This window comes from Bubalus kerabau, chromosome 19, assembly GCF_029407905.1.
Source record: "Bubalus kerabau isolate K-KA32 ecotype Philippines breed swamp buffalo chromosome 19, PCC_UOA_SB_1v2, whole genome shotgun sequence".
Classification (NCBI taxonomy): domain Eukaryota; kingdom Metazoa; phylum Chordata; class Mammalia; order Artiodactyla; family Bovidae; genus Bubalus; species Bubalus kerabau.
The window spans coordinates 31,029,391-31,049,170 of record NC_073642.1 but is presented as its reverse complement, the minus strand read 5'-3'; the positions used below and the strand labels follow the sequence as shown (position 1 = coordinate 31,049,170).

The window sequence follows — 19,780 nt, the reverse complement described above, 5'->3', positions numbered from 1 at the left end:
TTGACGCTAGAAAAATGGAGACATCTCAGAGTTTATGTTTATTGGACAAGAAAGACATTAAGCTAACAGTATGAACCTTTTGAATCTATAGGTAGCAGTTTTCTTAAACTTTCAGTACCTGACCCTTGTCCCATTTCCTCTGCTTGATTAATTATCTTCCCTCAACATCTCCAGTCACACCAGCCCCACCTTACCCACTCTGACCTCTGTCATAGCACTTAAAACACTCTTGAAATCACTGATTTATTTTTCCTATCTTTCTCACAAGCCCTGATTCCAGGTTCCTGATAGATGTTAAGAGTAAATGTTGAATGAATGTATGGATGAAATGATGACTTGGCTGATAGTTGGAGGGATTTTCTGTAGGATACCAGCAATCATATACTGAGTGGTTTTCCTTCCTAAGGCCATGCCTGCAAGTGTCACTAAAAAGAATCCAGGTTGTAGCCAGAGCACTTGGAGGTCGTCCTTTGCTTGTGGACAGTAGAGGTTTGATCTCTGACTTGTCGCTTGCTTTAAGCCTATAGAGCAGTTGTCCAGATTGCCTCTGACCCTGAGGTAGAATTTATAGGTTCTAAAACCATGGGGTCTGATGTCTGTACCCCTTACTGGATGCCAGTGGTTGCCACCATAATTGTGCCATGGCATCCTTCTCCCTGGGACTCCTTTGTGGGGGCAGCCTGGAGACCTGTGATCCACACTTGCCATCTAGTTTGTTAGTTAATAGCTAGGTTCATCATTTTGAGTTCCTTCTATATCTTGGTTGATTTTTTTTTTTTTTTAATGTACATAGTGAAGGTCACTGTGGTATATAGTTCTTTGAGTTTGGACAGAAATGTAGAGTCGGGTATCTGCCCCCATAGTCATGATGCAGAGTAGGTCACCCTCCCCTGACCAAAATCCTCTCATGCTGCCCCTTTGTAGTCAGCCAGCCCTTTCTCCCAAGCCCTGGCAACCACAGGCTTGTCGTCTGTCCCTATAATTTTGCCTTTAGAAGAATGTCATGTAAATGGAATGTGTATGTAGCCTTTGGGGGCTGGCTTCTTTCACATAGGCATGTAACATTCATCCATGTTGTGTGAATCAGTGGTTTGCTCCTTTTTACTGCTGAATAGTATTCCATGGTGTGAACGTTCCACGGTTTGTTTATCCGTTCACTGGATAAAGGACATTTGGCTTGTTTCAGTCTTTGGCGATTATGAATAAAGCCTCTGAGCATTTGCATGCAGGGTTTGTGTGAATATGTATTTTATATTCCTCTGGGGTGAACATCTAGGAGTGGGGTTGCCAGGCCATTTGGTAGGTGTATAAGGAACTGCCACCCCGTTCTCCAGCAAGCTGCTCTATTGTATATCCCCACCAGCAAGGAAGGAAAGTTTAGTTGCTCTGTGCCCTTTCCAGCCATTGATATTGTCTGCTGTTTAAAAATATGGCCACTGTCATAGATGTTCCATCTAGTTTTTTTTCTTTTTAATTAATTAACTATATTTATTTGTTTATTCTTGGCCGCACTGGGTCTTTTCCTGCGTGCGGGCTTTCTCTAGTTGTGATGAGGAAGGGCTGCTCTCTCGTTGCAGTGCGCAGGCTTCTCACTGAGATGGTTTCTTTTGTGGAACACAGGGTCTAGAGCTCAGGCTCAGTAGCTGTGGCATGTGGGCTTAATTGCCCCACGGCATGTGGGATCTTCCTGGACCAGGAATGGAACCTGTGTTCCCTGTATTGGCATGCGGATTCTTAACCACTGGACCACCTGGGAAGCACACCACCTAGTTTTTAATCTGCAGTTTTCTTTGCTCACTTTCTTAGGTGCTGACAGGATTTAAATACTGTTATTAGATTTGAATTGGCAGGGATGTCATCCATACCTATGTGAGATGTGATTTCCTCACATAGAATTCATAGGTGCTCAGAACAAAAGGGCACTGAGAATATCAAGCCTTCCAAAAACCTTTTGAGGAAGACAGTAAATTGTATCATTCTGTAATTTCAGAATTTAAAAAGATTTCTTATTATTAGGATTAAATTCTTTATGTAAAAGTTGCTGTTTTCTTGACCATTTGTAGTGAACGAAGTTACTGATCTTGAAATTTCTTTGAGTTGTTCTTTTTAAAAATAATTTTGTATATTTATTTATTTTTGGCTGTGCTGGGTCTTCGTTGCTATGTGGGCTTTCCTCCAGTTGCAGCAAGCAGGGGGTATTCTCAAGCTGCAGTGTGAGGGCTTTTCATTGCGGTGGCTTCTCTTGTTGTGGAACACGGGCTGTAGGGCATTAGAGCTTGAGTCGTGTGGCGCATGGGCTTAGTCGCTCCAACTGTGGGATCTTCCCAGACCAGGGATGGAACCTGTGTCCCCCTGCATTGACAGGCAGATTCTTTACCACTGAGCCCTCAGGGAAGCCCCTCTTTGAGTTGTTCTTAACTCTCCCTGCCATGTGTCAAGGTGTCCAGTCTGTCCTCACAAAACTTTTTTTTTTTATGCTGTTTATGCTCTTGGTGACCATAACACTTTTTCCCACTCCCTCTTGTAGGCCCCTAATCGTCAGCTCATGACTTACTGGTTACAAGAACTTCAGCAGAAGAGATGGGAATATTGCAACAGCCTTGACATGGTGAAGTGGGACAGCAGGACCTCCCCGACTCCTGGAGATTTTTCTCAGGGTCTCGTGGCCAGAGATAACACAGGTAGGTGAGAGACGGAGGGCTCCCGTGTCAGTGCTTTTTGCATTGACGTTTGATGTATTAAGTCAACTTAGCAGAAGAACTGAGAATGAAAATAATGATGATGATGCCTTAGGAAGGGGCAGCATCCCGTAGTTACTGAGGGCCTCTGCTTTCATGTACAGACTATATTCAAGCCCAACAACACCTCAGGAGTCAGGCAAAGCTGGTGCCTGGCACCCTAAAGCGATGGTACTGCTGAGGGCAGTGGGCAGTGCTCCATCGTGCTGAAGTCCAGTCTGACCCCAGGGCCAGCCTTCTCTCCACTCCCTCTGAAGGTGAAGCACCAACACCCGTAGTCCTGTGCACAGATGTGTGTGCCCACTGGGAAGATGTTCTCAGAGCTCTCACTGTGATTCACTGATACTTCTCGGGAAGACGTTAAACCAGACGATAAAACTCTGGTTCTGTTTTATCTTGGACCTGTGGCATTTTCACAATTCATGCTAAGCCCTGGCCAGTTGCAGTGTGGAGATAAAGTGGTTTTATATTTGAATATCAAAACCAATAAAGCCCCATGATCTTCTCACAACTGTTTGGTTGCGATTACCGTATTAGAAGAGTGGGCGGATAGTTATTCAAAGCCCACAGGCCAATGGCTCCTGCAGGGACTGTGGGAGTGGAGGTGGGGTGCTGTGCTTGTGGCCCTCTCTTCTTGGAGGGAGCAGGGCAGGCCCAGAAATAGCAGCCCTGGGCCCTGAAGTAAGGCGTGAGAAGGCCAGGCCATCACACCAGCACTTCTTAAGGAGTGCACTTTGGAATTTGGCTGGAATGGGTGGTTCTCAGGCCTGTAAAGAGGTGTGGTGTGAACTTTTTAACACCTTTGAGACATTCACTCGGGAGAGCACAGGCTACTGTAGATTACCGGTGACCCAGCAACGTGTGCGGCTGACTAGTGGAAAGCCTTCTTGGACTTTTAAAATTATTTTTCCTCCAAATTCCTGTTTTACTGCCTGCCTCGTTTTTAACCAATCCGCAGGTTAACCCTCTGGTCAGTGAGAAATTACCGTATACTTCACACCTGTTAAAATGCTATGCAGCGAGAGTTCTTAGGTCATTTTCATGGATGAGTTAACACCAACAATAGCAGGAGCTGAAGGGATGCCTGCCTTTTCAGGCCAAAACCCCTCTATGTTTAGTTCACATGTCTGCTCATTGATGACTGAGTTTTTTAAAAAGCCACTATTATAAAGCTTTAGATCAAAAGAATCTCCGTAGCTCAGGATCAGTCACCGGGAATGTTTGGAAACCCTGCCGGGAAGCCAGCAGTATTCAAGGCAGTAGCCTTTGGCACAGGCAAGCCTAGCTTTGCCTTGGTTCCTTTCTTCTGAGGACACCAAGTGTTTCCATCTAAGGGAGACTCAGGCATTAGACTGAGAGGAGAGCCACAGGAATGGCACCCAGGCCTGCAATCCCTTCATAACACAACCTGCCTTCTTTTAAGCCGAGGTGCTGAGGCCGGGGAGCCGGAGAAAACACCTGCAGCCCCCCCTGGCTCTCTGCATTTGGTTTGGGGACTGTAGTGTGGGAATTTAGAGTTGGCGTCCTCTGGCGTTTACTCATTCAGGAAGTAGATGCCCATGACAGGCCTGGATCCCCCTCACAGAGTTTCTAGTCCAGCAGAGGGAAAAAAAAGTGAGATCACATGAGAGGGAAGGAACAGGGTACCAAGGGCCATGGATGGCTTACGCACAGCTTTGGGGTGGGTGGGGACCCTCTCTGAGACCTGAGGATGATCAGGTAAGAGCAGCGCAGTGGCCTCCAGGACTAGAAGGAGGTGAGGCTCGAGGAAGAAGGCGGTGGGCAGGGAGCCAAGCTGGGGGGCACACCCAGGGCCAGTGTGGGGAGGGCTGGACTGTGGGCTTGGGCTTCTGGACTCTCCTAAGGGCAGTGGGATGCCTCTGAAGATTTTATGTGTAGAAATGACTAATTTTGAACTTCTGCCAATTTTGTAGATAACTTCTGAGAATAAATAGTTAAACTTTGGATGACCAGGTGATTTGGAAGACTGTAGTTATTCAGGAAGACAGAAAGTCTAAAGGAGGAAGTCGAGAAGAAAAGGCTAGATTTTACCCCCTCCCCCATTTTAATCATCATTTTAGATAAAATTGGTTAACAGATAAAATGTGTTAAGGTTTGTCATGGTGCTCTGTGATGTTTCTGAAGCCATGCTAGTAGTCATCTGCTCAGCCTAAGTCATGCTAACTCTAGCTAAGATTGAAGACATGTTTTTATTACTCTGATTTACATTAAAAAATGAAGCTTTTCCTACTGTCCTCTCCATGTTACCCAGTTTTTGGTACAGTCTTCATTTGTTGATAATGTTGTGGTCCATCAGTACTTGCCTAGCGCCTAAAGTCAACACGGGGAAAGATACACGAAATTCACGTTTCCTGGACAGGCAGCTCTGTCTGGTGGAAGAATCCCTGTGGGTCTGGGTTTGAGTCTTGTCTCTGATGTTTACTGTTTGTCAGACTCATGAGTGTGAGTCTTTTTTCTCTCTAGTAAAGAGTAGCAGACTACAGCCTGTGGAAATGAAGTTTCATGGGAACAAAGCACCACTCATTTATTTCGTATTGTCTGTGGCTGCTTTTGCACACCAGTGGTAGAATTGAATAGTTGTCACAAGACCATTTAGCTCACCAGTCTGAAATATCTACTACTATCTGGCCCTTTAAGAGGAAGTTTTTTTTCTGACCCCTCCTGTAATGTCTTGAGCGTCCCCCTCTTTTTGAGCCTTAGTTTTTTCAACTGTGAAATGGAGATTGTTTATTCAGTCTTTCACTCCAGGCCTTCTTATATTCTAGGCATTGTGCCACTGCCTGGGATATAAAGACAGATAAGTTGTGGGCCGTGTTCTCAGAGAGTATGTGGTCTAGAGAGGGACCCAGACAGGTAAAGAGGCCTGCACAATGCAGTCTGGTAAGCATAGGGGCCTGAGGTGGGCACAGGAGGCTTACCTACACTTGCATGTTGGATGGTAGGATGTTGGTGGTGTCTGCGAAGGCTTCCTGGACTAGGAGATGACTGAACTGAGTCCTGAAGTCAGGTAAGAGCCAGCCTGGTGAAGCAGGGAGTGGAAAGGCCTGGAGACCCTGAAGATCAGGGCCTGATGCACATGTAGAGAGGGTGGGCAGGAGTGACAAAGAGAAAGCTGGATGGATGATCGGGGACCAGACCTGGAGGGGCTTGTAAGATAAGTAGCAGCACAACCAGTGATTGGGTTGGATGTACATTTGAGATGATTAACCATGGCTGAGAGGGAAAGAATGGATTCCTCAGCAAGAGGAGAGGAAGGGAGACCAGTTGGAAGGCTGGTCCAGCCTAGAAATCACAGTAGCGGGTAGCAGCAGAAAAGATGGAAAAAAGTGTGCAGAGTTGGAGATTGTGTAGTGAGAGAATTGGAGGATTAAAGGTGGGATTAGCTTTCTGGGAGCAAGAGGGCAGAGGGTGCTGTCCAGGCCCCAGGCCCAGGCAGTTGGCTGGATGGGATTGGGAGGAATACTCACGATAGCCTTGTCCCCCACCTGTCCCCACCCCCCATAGTTCTCTTATGTGGATCAGGTGGGAAACTGCATTGTTAAGTGTAAAGATATACATTATATTCCAATCCCAAAGAAGGGCAATGCCAAAGAATGTTCAGACTACCACACAGTTGCACTCATTTCACATGCTAGCAAGGTAATGCTCACAATCCTTCAAGCTCTAGGCTTCAACAGTATGTGAGCCATGAACTTCCAGATATATAAGCTGGATTTAGAAAAGGCAGAGGAACCAGCGATCAAATTGCCAACATCCGGTGGATCATAGAAAAAGCAAGAGAATTCCAGAAAAAACATCTGCTTCATTGACTACACTAAAGCCTTTGACTGTGTGGATCACAACAAACTGTGGGAAATTCTTACAGAGATGGGAATACCAGACCACCTAACCTGCCTCCTGAGAAACCTGTATGTAGGTCAAGAAGCAGCAGTTAGAACTGGACATGAAACAATGGACTGGTTCAAAATTGGGAAAGGAGTACATCAAGACTATATATTGTCATCCTACTTACTTAACTTTTATGCAGAGTACATCATGCGAAATGCTGGGCTGGATTAATCACAAGCTAGAATCAAGATTGCTGGGAGAAATATCAATAACTTCAGATATGCAGATAACACCACCCTAATGCAATGGCACCCCACTCCAGTACTCTTGCCTGGAAAAACCCATGGATGGAGGAGCCTGGTGGGCTGCAGTCCATGGGGTTGCGAAGAGTTGGACACAACTGAGCGATTTCACTTTCACTTTTCACTTTCATGCATTGGAGAAGGAATGGCAACCCACTCCAGCGTTCTTGCCTGGAGAATCCCAGGGACAGGGGAGCCTGGTGGGCTGCCATCCTAATAGGGTCGCACAGAATCCGACACGACTGAAGCAACTTAGCAGCAGCAGCAGCAGCAATGGCAGAAAGCAAAGAGGAACTAAAGAGCCTCTTGTTTGAAGGTGAAAGAAGAGTGAAAAAGCTGGTTTAAAACTCAACATTCAGAAAAGTAAGATCATGGCATCTGGTCCCATCACTTCATGGCAAATAGATGGGGAAAAAATGGAAACTTTATTTTCTCAGGCTCCAAAATCACTGTGGACAGTGACTACAGCCACGAAATTAGAATACGCTTGCTCTTTGGAGAAAAGCTATGACAAACCTAAAGCAGAGACTTTACTTTGCCTGCAAAGGTCCATCTAGTTAAAGCTGTGGTTTTTCTAGTAGTCATGTACGGATGTGAAAGTTGGACCATAAAGGAGGCTGAAAGTTTAAAGAATGTTTAGTCACTCAGTCGTGTCCAACTCTTTGCGACCCCATGGACTGTAGTCTCCCAGGCTCCTCTGTACATGGGATTTTCCAGGCAAGAATACTGGAGTGGGTTGCCATTTCCTTCTCCAGAGGATCTTCCCGACCCAGGGATCGAACCCGGGTCTCCCACGTTGCAGGCAGACACTTTACCGTCTGAGCCACCAGGGAAGTCAAAGGATGCTGAGCACCAAAGAACTGATGCTTTTGAACTGTGGTACTGGAGAAGACTCTTGAGAGTTCCTTGGACAGCAAGGAGTTCAAACTAATCAATCCTAAAGGAAGTCAGCCCTGAATATTCATTGGGAGGACTGATGCTGAAGTTTGAAGCTGAAGCTCCAAAACTTTGGCCACTTGGTGTGAAGTGTTGACTCATTGGAAAAGACCCTGATGTGGGAAAGATCGAGGGCAGGAGGAGAAGAGGTCAACAGAGGATGAGATGCTTGGATGGCATCATTGACTCAATGGACTTGAGTTTGAGCAAGCTCCAGGAGATAGTGAAGGACAGGGAAGCCTGGCGTGCTGCAGTTAATAGGGTCACAAAGAGTCGCACATGACTGAGCGACTGAACAACAACAACGTACACACATGTATACACACATATATGTGGGCTTCCCTGGTGGCTCAGTGGTAAAGAATCTGATTGCAGTGCGGGAGGTGTAAGTTTGATCCCTGGGTCAGGAAGAACCCCTGGAGAAAAAAAATGGCAACCCACTCCAGTATTCTTGCCTGGGAAATCCCATGGACAGAGGAGCCACGTGGGCTACAGTCCATGGGATCACAAAGAGTCAGACACGACTGAGAAACAAACCAACAACAACAATACATATATATATATGATATTATCATTTTGAATCCCTTAGGGTCCCATTCAGCTGCAATTAATGGAAAACCTAGTAGGGACTTACAAGTAGAGATTTGTGTCTCACGATGGCAGTCCCTAGTTGGCAAAGCTCCCCTCCACCAGTGCCATTGAGGGACCCATTCTGTCCTCCTTTGGAAGTGACACCCATATCAAATAGGAGAAAGCTTTGCTAGAAACTCTTTCACTTTATGCCTCATTAGCTAGAACTGTCCCAGGACCAGCTGGAATGGAGTTTGAGGAGGCCAGTGTTCTAGCTGAGCATGTGGCCACCATCAAAACCAGGGTCTGTGAGGAAGAGCTGGAACGGGGTTTGGATAGGCAGTTGGCACTGTCACATAATTGCCCACGTTAAATTTGTTTTCTAGGGTTCATGTTTCCAGAGGAAGAATCTGTTCATCTGTGTGATTGAAATTTGCAGCCGTATATTAGTCAGACAGATATTAGAAAGTGGGATGACTTTGTCACCATTTTATCGGGTCTGTCCGCCTTTCATCTGCAGTCTGGCCTCTGAAAGTATGCCATGCCTCAGACGCCTCTCTGTATGTCTTTCACGTTTGGATAGATAAAGACCTAGTTTCAACACAAAGGAATGATTTGCAAAGATAAAATCAAGAATCTGCCGACCTGCAGAGCTGTTGGGAAAGAGGTAGCCAGAACCCAATTACCAGATGTACGTGCTGCATGTTCTGTATACTCCATTTCCCATCTAAACGAATAGGCGAACAAGTGAGGGGAAACAGGACTTTGTTTTTTAAGACTTCTTGAGAGTTTGGGAGTACAGAAGCCCTTACCATCACAGGAGGCTTCAGTGCCCAAGTGCCTGTTTGAGTTCGGGGGTATTTCTTGCAGACAGTGGTACGGTGAGGACGGTTTGAGGGATGACCGCACGTTTCCTGCTCTGAAACAGCTGCGCGAGTACCCGCTGTGGTGCTGGCGGCTTGTGTGGGGGCGGGGGAGGGGAAGGGAAGTAGCCGCGGCGTCCTGTCCTCCCCCAGCGTGTGCTGGGCGCTCTGTGCACGTGCTGGGACTGGAGGGAGGGAAACCATAGGGTAGGATGCAGACCCCACATTGGCAAAGCTGCAGGAATTCCATCAACTCATTTAATGTCCCAGTTCCCCAAAGTCATCAAAGAAGCTGTGCTTTTATGTAATCCTGTTTGTAAAATTCTACAGAACGCTATGTGGTGTTGTGACGTGTAAGTCATGGTGATTATCAGCCTCGAGGCTGAGAAGCAGCCTGATCTAGTGCAGAAGGTACATGGAACCTCGGGCACACACCGTTTCCCCGCCTGGGAACAAGATGCTCCCTGAGGTTCCTTCTGGATTGAAGTTTCTGTGATTCCTGACATCAGGCTGTGACAGGGAGGGAGACGACGAGCAGGGTTAGATTCCAGCTGTATCTCTGGGGGAGCCCATGGGAGCCTCCTGAAGAAGATCCGCAGGAGACTGTCCATGGTGGGCTGGACCGTGGTGCCCGTGGAGACGGGCTGAGCCCAGCTTTGGGTGGGATGGGGTCAGTGAGTGTGGGGGGTGGATGGGGGCACTGGGCATGACGCAGGAGTGCATGGAGGCGTGAGAAGGCAAGAGAGAGAAGCCCTGGATTGGGGTGTGCTCTCCCCATGTCACTCAGGGGGTCTCTCAGGGGTGAGGTGGCAGGAGCCGGGGAGTCAGCAGGGATGGTGACCACAGATTCTTAGAGAACGGCAGGGCCCGCTGCCTCCTGTCCTCAGCCCGCAGCAGGCCCTTCCTCTGCACCATGACCGTCGTCCTTCATTTCTTCCTTCAGCCATTTACCAGTGTTTATCGAGTCTGCTGTGGGGTATGTGGCCATCAGCACATCAGACAGAGGTCCGATTCTCACAAGATTTACATCCTTGGTGAGGCTTGGGAGAGAGCGGATGGACAAGTCATTAACCAGACACATGGGCTGGTCCACCCCGGGGCCTCTGAGACCCAGTGGCTTGCTGCCTCTGCTTCCTTTTGGGGTAGACGCACACTGTACCCTCACTTGGAAGGTAACTATGCTGCTTCCGACCACTCCTTCACAAGCTGGGTTAAACTCACTTTGATAAAGGGGAAAAAAAGCTTTTTCAGGTTAACCCCACTCTGAGTGACCTCCTCCAGCTCCCAGTGGGGACCCACAGGCTCTCTTTTGCAGTAACTTTGACACACATGGGAATGGCCTTTCCCCAGAGCTCTTTCCTCATTTCTTGGATCTCGCTGCATCTTGGCTCTCTGTTCTGCCCTCTTCAGGGTTGCCGGCGTGGGGCTAGGAGCAGGAGAGGAAGGGAAGACTCACGGAGGTGACCAGATGTGAGCAGGAGCCTCCCCTGTGTGGGGCCCCTGGTGTTAGACTGCGTCCAGTGGGAAAGACTCCTGGAGATCTGGGAGTGGCCACACTGGGACGATAGAGGCTCTGCTGGAATCAGAACCCAGGAATGTAAAATTTGTGGTCCAAAACTTGCTCAGGAGTATCATTTAGGCATTTGAAAATTTTCAAAAATCACAAAGATCTAAACACCAAAACTCTTCAAGCACAGACTCTTCCCCCACTGCAGCTGCACGGGAAAGCACATGTTTGTGAACCCAGTCCATCTCTTGGGGCTGCAAGGAAATACTGTCCTGTCCTAGTTTCTGTCCTCCTTGAAGTGGTCCCCTGAATGCTAATGTTGGTACGTGTATTGAGGAGAAGCCAGCAGCTCCGCTTTTAATTAAGGAAACCTCCACGTGGTCTTTTAAAAACCCCAAACCAGACAAAACAATAATAGCTGAAACTGGGAAATGGCTTCTTTTTCACGTCAGATAATGACTTTTAGAAATGGTCTGTTTTGCCAACATCCTCCCTGGCTCCAGTCCTGTTTCTGCACCCCACCCCCAGGGCCTGAGTTCCTCAGGAAGCATTTCCAGCGTGAGCCCAGGGCTGCTGCAAGGGCTGGGTGTCCTGGTCATGGGCGCTGGGCTGTGCTCGCGCCCTTGACAGCCTCACCCGCAGAGGGGCCGTGCGTCACCTTGCTGCCGACCCACACAGGAAGAAGGGGCTGGACTCGGCTCGAGCAGAAACAGGTGCAGTGCGCTGTGCTTATTTCCTGGCTTGGCTTAGAGCTGTGATGCTTCGCCTGCGAGGGGTCTGTGAAAGACCAGCCTCTGGAAAGCCTGGGTGTTGACTTTACCTTTGTCTAAAGAAGAGGTGTGCCCGTGTGCCCACTGACTGACACGCTCACAGATGTCGGGTGCCCGCCTCTGCCCGGTACAGTCACTGCAGTGCCATGCAGCTGTTGCTGAGAGACTCTGGTCTTCCACGTCCTGACAGATGAAGTAGGGGAGGAGGCTGGACCCCGTTAGTGGTGTTTGAACTTGGCTTTTTTTCGTTTGTTTTTTGGAACTCTTTTTTTCTTTCCCCAAATGAAATCTCAAGGGGAACTCCAGGATATAAAAGAGTGAAAAGAGGAACCACTGTGGTTGAAGCTGAGGGCAGGACCCCTTCCTTCTGTCCCGTGGAAAATCCAGAGGAAGGTCTGGATACCAGGGACTCGATGCCTTCGGTGGTGACTTGGAGCTTAACATTTTATTGTTTTATGTCTTTCTCCTAGATACGTTCTCCTTTAGGGCAAGAACTCTGATCGTTTGTTGTACCCTGAGCACCTCATGCTTCATACACAGTCATTTGAATCAGGAATCAGGTGGTTTGTAATTTCTGGCCTTCTTGACCTAATCTTGTAGTCCATTGCCAAGCCCATAGTTCTTCTGTCTCCCAACACAAATTCTTGCTCTTCCTACTCAGAACCCTACTACGAGCCAGGTATTGACTCTCCTGGCCAGGCCCCAGTTCCCCTGAGGGATACACAGCAGTCACTTCGTGTCTCACCCAGCCTGCTTTTCCCAATGTGTTTCCGGAGCCCTTCCCACACTGACTACGGTCAAGTGAGTGACCTGCCAACAAAGCGCGAGCCCGCCGATAGGTGTTCTCACTTGGAGCGTCAGTTTGCAAGGACCCCTGACTCCAGTGTTTCCTGTGCTCTGCCTTCTCTGTCTTCCTGTGCTCAGTGACCTTCACAGGGACTTGTCCTGAGTGAGCTCAGGTTGTGTGCTCATCTGATTAGAAAGTAAATGTTTCCTTGGATATCAGTGTCCAGCATTCCATTCTGATTGTTTCCACTGAAAGTAATGATTGACATTACCAATCTAGGGATGCTTTATTCCAGGGAAGTATGGATCAAATTGATGATCATAAAACAGTGTTAAATTCTGTTTCAGTTCAGTTCAGTTGCTCCGTCATGTCCGACTCTCTGCGACCCCATGAATCACAGCACACCAGGCCTCCCTGTCCCATCACCAACTTTTGGAATCCACTCAGACTCACGTCCATCGAGTCAGTGATGCCATCCAGCCATCTCATCCTCTGTTGTCCCCTTCTCCTGCTGCCCCCAATCTCTCCCAGCATCAGAGTCTTTTCCAATGAGTCAACTCTTTGCATGAGGTGGCCAAAGTACTGGAGTTTCAGCTTTAGCATCATTCCTTCCAAAGAAATCCCAGGGCTGATCTCCTTCAGAATGGACTGGTTGGATCTCCTTGCAGTCCAAGGGACTCTCAAGAGTCTTCTCCAACACCACAGTTCAAAAGTATCAATTCTTCGGCACTCAGCCTTCTTCACGGTCCAACTCTCACATCCATACATGACCACTGGAAAAACCATAGCCTTGACTAGACGGACCTTTGTTGGCAAAGTAATGTTTCTGCTTTTGAATATGCTATCTAGGTTGGTCATACCTTTCCTTCCAAGGAGTAAGCATCTTTTAATTTCATGGCTGCAGTCACCATCTGCAGTGATTTTAGAGCCCAGAAAAATAAAGTCTGACACTGTTTCCACTGTTTCCCCATTTATTTCCCATGAAGTGGTGGGACCAGATGCCATGATCTTCGTTTTCTGAATGTTGAGCTTTAAGCCAACTTTTTCACTCTCCTTTTTCACCTCCATCAAGAGGCTTTTTAGTTTCTCTTCACTTTCTGTCATAAGGGTGGTGTCATCTGCATATCTGAGGTTATTGATATTTCTCCTGGCAGTCTTGATTCCAGCTTGTGCTTCTTCCAGCCCAGCATTTCTCATGATGTACTCTGTTTACAAACATGTATATTCTCAGAGAGATTATACGGTTGGGAAGAATACAAAATATTTATTATTGGATACATTTTACCAGAACTTTAGAAAAGTAAGTTTTTATTATGGGAAATTTTAAGCATATGCAGAGAGAATAACATAATATTACCCACATGTTTATTAGGTGGTTTCAACAATTAGTATTTCATGGCCCATTTTGTTTCTTTGATACACTTACCCACTCAATTTTATTATTTGGAAGCAAATAACATGTTGTTTGGGGTGGATATCATTTATTTGTTAAATAACAAAATATTGTTATCTTGAAGCAAATTCTGAACAGCATATCATTGCAACCTCAAATATTTCAAATGTGTACATTTTTAAGATATAGTTTCGGATTTGATCAGGCTTTAGCATCAATGCATTTGCCTGTGAATTTACTGAACTGCTGGCCTTTGTGTGCAAACTTATTTTTTCAGTGTCACTATTTGCAATTAGCAAGTATGTATATATTCTATTCCCCTCTTACAGAAAAGGGCGTGAGTGTAATCTGGTCTGCAGTTTTTTTTTTTTTTAACATAACAGTTTATCCTGGAAATTGTTCCTTATCGGTATAGGTAAGTGGACCATGATCACAGCCTTATACTGGGTTTACTGGTCTACAAGACAGCAGAGATGAGCTCTAGCTATTTTCCCTGTGCTGTTGCTGTTAACACTTGGTGGTTTGAAGTATGTACAACCTTCCTCTGAGGAACGTGGATCAGCTTTAGACGAAAATGTTTACAGAACGCCCTAGTCATCTACAGATTGTATTTTTATGTAGTACACATTAAAAATATACTGTAGTATTGGACTTCCCTGGTGGTACAGTGTGTAAGAATCCACCTGCCAGTGCAGGAGGCACAGGTTCAATCCTTGATCTGGGAAGATCCCACGAGCCTTGTAGCAACTAAGCCCGTGCGCCACACTCCTGAAGCCCGAACGCCCGAGAGCCTGTGCTCTGCAACCAGAGAAGCCACCGCAGTGAGAAGCCCGTGCACAGCAACGAAGAGTGGCCTCCACTCACCCCAACTAGAGAAAGGCTGCGTGCAGCAACGAAGACCCAGCGCAACCAAAAACAAACATTTAAAAACACTGTAATATATATTATGTAAAATTTTGTATAGTTTATCAAGATAGTGTATTATGTAGGATATCAAGTTCCCTGTGGAATCGTTGAATAAGTGACACTTGTTTGCCTTTCTTTCAGATTTAATTAACCTGCACTCAAATGCTTCTGCAGAAAAAGCCAGAAATGTCCTAGCTGTGGAAGCTGCCCCTGGAGAGCTGGTAGGAGAGCAAGCTGCAAATCAGCCCGCCCCAGGGCCTCCGAATTCTATTAACTTCTCTTTTAAACAGTGGAGCACGGAGCTCAGGTGAGTCTTTGGAAAGCATTATGTGAAACTGAAAATGGATTGTTTCTGATAATGTATAATTTTATATGTGAAATTGTAAAATCACTTGGTATTTGTGAAGGTGTTGGTCACAAGGTACTTTCACATACTCTTAGGTTGTATGGGATTCCTGTTAAGTGCCTGATGCTTTCACACTCAGGGTTTAATTGTTTGAGTATGACCATACTCAGTGATTGACACATGGTCATATGGTTATTTTATGGAGACAACAATTGGCTCAGGAGGAGTCTTTGCCTATGGTCACAAGGCTCCCAGGCTGCAGAGTTGAATGAGCATCACCACAGTCAGTTTCAGAATAATTTTCACCACCCCAAGAAGAAACCCCAGGACCCATTAGCAATCCCTTCCTGTTTCCCCCAAACACCTTCTTCCTATCCTGCCCTTTCTACTTTTTTGTCTCAGTGGATTTGCCGATTTTGCATATTTCCTAGAAGGGACATCCTGCGGTACCTCGTCTTGCTTCTTTCACTGAGCATAATGTTTTTAAGGTTTTCATCCAAGTTATAGCATGTATCAGGACTTCATTAATATTTCATTTCTCTTTATTGTGGAATAATACTCTGTTATGTGGGTATACCACATTTTGTTTATTCGTCCTTCAGTTAATGGGCGTTTGGATTCTTTCCACTTTTGGGCTATGAATACAGTTGCTGTAAACATCTGTGTGCAGGTTTTATGAAGACATAACTTTTCAACTTCTTTGAGTAAATATCGAGGAACATGTTGGATCATATGGTCAGAGCATGTTGAGTTTTGTGAGAGACTGCCAGGCGGTCTTCTGAAACGTACCACTTTGCCTTCATTTCTACCAACAATAAATGAGAGTTCCTGTTGCTCCACATCCTTGCCAGCGTTTCATGTCATCAGTGTTCCAGGTTTTGACTGTTTCAGTAGTTGTTTAGTGGTAGCTTGTTGTTTTAATTTTCATTTCCTTGATGACATATGAGGTGGACCATTTTTCATATGCATATTTGCCGCTTGTTTATCTTCTTTGGTGGAGTGTCTGTTAAGGTCTTTGGCCATTTTTAAGATTGGGTTGTTTGTTTTCTTATTGTTGCATTTTAAGGACTCTGTGTATTTTGAATAGCAGTCCTTTGTCAGATTTGTCTTTTGTAAATGTATTTTCCCAGCCTGTGACTATCATCTAATTCTCTCAGTATTGTCTTTCACAGAGCAGAAATTTTTAATTTTAATCAAGTCCAGCTTATCAATTATTTCTTTCATATCATGTGTTTGTTATTGTGTCTATCTACCCAAGGTGCTGTAGGTTTCCTTCCATGTTAATGTTAACTTGTAGTTCTGTAGTTTTGAGTTTAACATTTACATCTGTGATCCATTTTGAGTCAGTTTTTGTGAAACATATATGGTCTCTGTGTCTGGTTCTTTCTTTTGCATGTGAGAGTCTAGTTGCTCCAGCACTGTTTGTTGAAGAGGTAGTCTTTGCTCCATTGTATTGTCTTTGCTTCTTTGCCAGTGATCAGTTGATTATATTTATGCGGTTCTATTTCTGGATTCTCTCTTATGTTCTATTAATGTATTTGTCTGTTCTTTTGCCAGTACCACACTGTCTTGATTGCCATAGCTTTATAGTAGGTCTCAAAGTAGAATAGTGTCAGTCTTCCAGCTTTATTCTCCTTCAGTTATTGTGTTGGATAGTCTAAGTCTTTTCTCTCTCCATATAAACGTTAGAATCATTTTGTCGATAATCACAAAAGAACTTGCCAGGATTTTGATTGGGATTGCATTGCTTCCCAGGTGGTGCTAGTGGTAAAGAACCCACCTGCTAATGCAGGAGATGGAAGAAGTTCAATACCCTGGGCAAGAAGATCCCCTGTAAGAGGGCACTGTGACCCACTCCAGTGTTCTTGCCTGGAGAATCCCAAGGACAGAGCAGCCTGGTGGGCTATGACCCATAGGGTCACAAAGAGTCAGACACGACTGAAGTGACTTAGCATGCATGCACACGTTGAATCTGTAGATAAAATTGGGAAGAACTGACAACACTGAGTTTCTCACCATGAGTGTGGAATATTTCTCCATTTATTTTGTTCTTTAATTTCATTCATCAGAGTTTTGTGGTTTTCCTTATATATAAATCTTATATGTACATTTTGTTAGATTTATATACCTAAGTATTTTGCTTTCTTGGTGCTAATGTAAATGGTACTGTATTGTTAATTTCAAATTCCACTTGTTCATTGTTGGTATGTAGGAAAACAGTTGAATTTGGTATGTTAATCTCATATTGTGCAACCTTGCTATAATCACTTACTAGTCCCAAGAATTTTTTGGTTAATCTTTTCAGGTTTTCTACGTAGATGGTTGTGTCATCTATGAACAGTTTTATGTCTTCCTTGCCAATATCTTTACTTCCTTACCAATACTTTCTTTTCTTTGCCTTATTGCATTAGCAAGATTTCCAGTACAGAGCTGAAAAGGAGTGGTGGGAGGAGGCATCTTTGCCTGGTACATGGTCTTAGTGGGGGCTTCCCCAGTGGCTCAAGTGGTAAAGAATCTGCCTGTAATGCCAGTAACACAGCAGACCCAGGTTCAATACCTGAGTCGGGAAGATACCCTGGAGGAGGAAATGGCGACCCACTCCAGTAATCCTGCATGGAGAATCCCACGGACAGAGGAGCCTGGTGGGCTACAGTCCATGGGGTCGCAAAGAGTCGGACGCAACTTGGCACCCGCTCACTCAGCCTTAGCCTGGCCTTAGTGAAAATGCTTCAGGTTTTTGGCCATTAAATAGGATGTTAATTTTAGGATTTTTTGTAGATGGTCTTTATCAAGTTGAGAAAGTTACCTCTATTCCTAATTTATTGAGAGTTTTTATCATGAATGGGTGTTGGATTTTGTCAGACACATTTTCTGTGTGAATTGATTTTCTTTTTTCTAGTCTGTGATATGATGAATTATGTTAATTGATTTTGAATGTTGAATGAGTCTTGCTTACCTGGGATAAATCTTAGTTCGTTGTGAAGTATAGTTCTTTTTATACATTGCTGAATTTGATATGCTAATATTTTGTTGAGGATTTTTATATCTGTGTTCATGAGACATTGGTCTGTAGTTTCTTTTCTTATACTGTCTTTGGTAGGGGAATACTGGCCTCATAGAATGAGTTAGGAAGTATTCTTTCTGCTTCTATCCTCTCAAAGAGACTGTGTATAATTAATATAATTTCTTTCTTAAATGTTTAGTAGAATTTACCAGTGAACCCATTTGCACCTGTGCTTTCTGTTTTGGAAGATTATTTATTCCGTTTAAAAAGCATGTATATCCTATTCAGATCATTTATTTCTTCTCGTGTGAGTTTTGGTGGATTGTGCCTCTCAAGGAATTGGTCCATTTCATCTAAGTTATCAAATTTATGGGAATTGAGTTTTTTTTTTATTGTATTTCTTGCTTATTCTTTTAATTTCCAAAGAATCCATGGTTATTTTCCCTCTTTAATCTCTGATATTAGTAATTAGCATCATCTCTTTTTTCCTTAGTTAGCCCAGCTAGAGACTTATCACACCAGTTGATCTCTTCAAAGAACCAGCTTTGTTTTCATTTTTTTCTGTATTGATTTCCTGTTTTCAATTTTATTGATTTCTGCTCTAATTCTTATTATTTATTTTCTTCTGCTTACTTTGGATCTAATTTTCTCTTCTTTTTCTAGTGTCCTAAGGTAGAAACTTAGATTACTGATTTTAGATCTTTCATCCTTTCTATTATATACATCCAGTGCTATAAATTTCCCTCTAAGCACTGGTTTTGCTGCATTGTGCAGATTTTAATAATTTATGTGTTCATTTGTTAAAAATATTTTAAAACTTGTTTTGAGATGTCTTCTTTGACTCACATGTCAATTGGATATGTGTTGTTTAATCTCCACATACTTGAAGATTTTCTTGTTGTTGATACCTTTCTGTTACTGATTTCTGGTTTAATTCTACTTTGGTTTAAAAGCAGACATTGTATGATTTCTGTTCTTTAAATTTGTTAATGTGTATTTTATGGCCCAGAATGTAATCTGTCCTGATGAGTTTTCCATATGAGGAAAATGTATTTTCTGCTCTTGCTGGATGAAGTGATTTTTAGATGTCATTTATACAAGTTGATGAATGGTGTTGTTAAGTTCACCTGTGTTCTTACTGATTTTTGCCTGCTGGATTTGTCTGTGTCAGATAGAGGGGTACTTAAGACTCTGTCTGTGATGGTGGATTCATCTATTTCTCCTTTCAGGGCTGTCAGTTTTTGCCTCACATACTTTAAATGCTCTGTTGTTAGGTGCATACACATTAAGAATTTTATGTCTTCTTGAATAATTGACCCCTTTATCATCATGTCCTGGCCTTCTTTATCCCTGATAACTTCCCTTACTTTGAAGTCCACTCTCTCTGAATTTAATATAGCTCTCCCACTTTCTTTTGATTAATGTTAGCACAATATATTTTTCTCTATTTACTTTAATCTATTTGTATCTTTATTTTAAAGTGGATTTCTTGCAGATAACATATAGTTGTGAGCTGATTTTTGATCAGTTCTGGCAATTTGAGTCTTTTAATTGGTACATTTACACCATTGACATTCAAAGTGATTATTGATTTAGTTGGATTAATGTATACTGCATTCATTACTGTGTTTTCTGTTAACATTTGTTATCCTTGTTCTTTGTTGCTATTTTTGTCTTCCACTTCCTTACTGCCTTTTGTAGTTTAATTGAACATTTTTTATGGTTCCATTTTCTTTCCTTTCTTGGCACATCAGTTATACTTCTTCTCTCTTTTTTTTTTTTACCTTTTTAGTGGTTACCCTAGGGTTT

At 44.3% G+C, this 19,780-nt stretch overlaps 1 protein-coding gene across 2 annotated transcripts in view; it reads left to right on the top strand.

Annotated features, from left to right (window-relative positions):
• Positions 1-19,780, top strand: part of TBC1D2B (TBC1 domain family member 2B) — an 89,582-nt gene that overhangs the window by 18,695 nt on the left and 51,107 nt on the right. For both annotated transcript variants that reach the window (XM_055556760.1, XM_055556759.1), the window contains exons 2-3: positions 2,528-2,681; positions 14,763-14,928. In XM_055556760.1, coding sequence (XP_055412735.1) covers positions 2,528-2,681; positions 14,763-14,928 — 320 coding nt within the window. The remainder of the gene's footprint in view (positions 1-2,527; positions 2,682-14,762; positions 14,929-19,780) is intronic.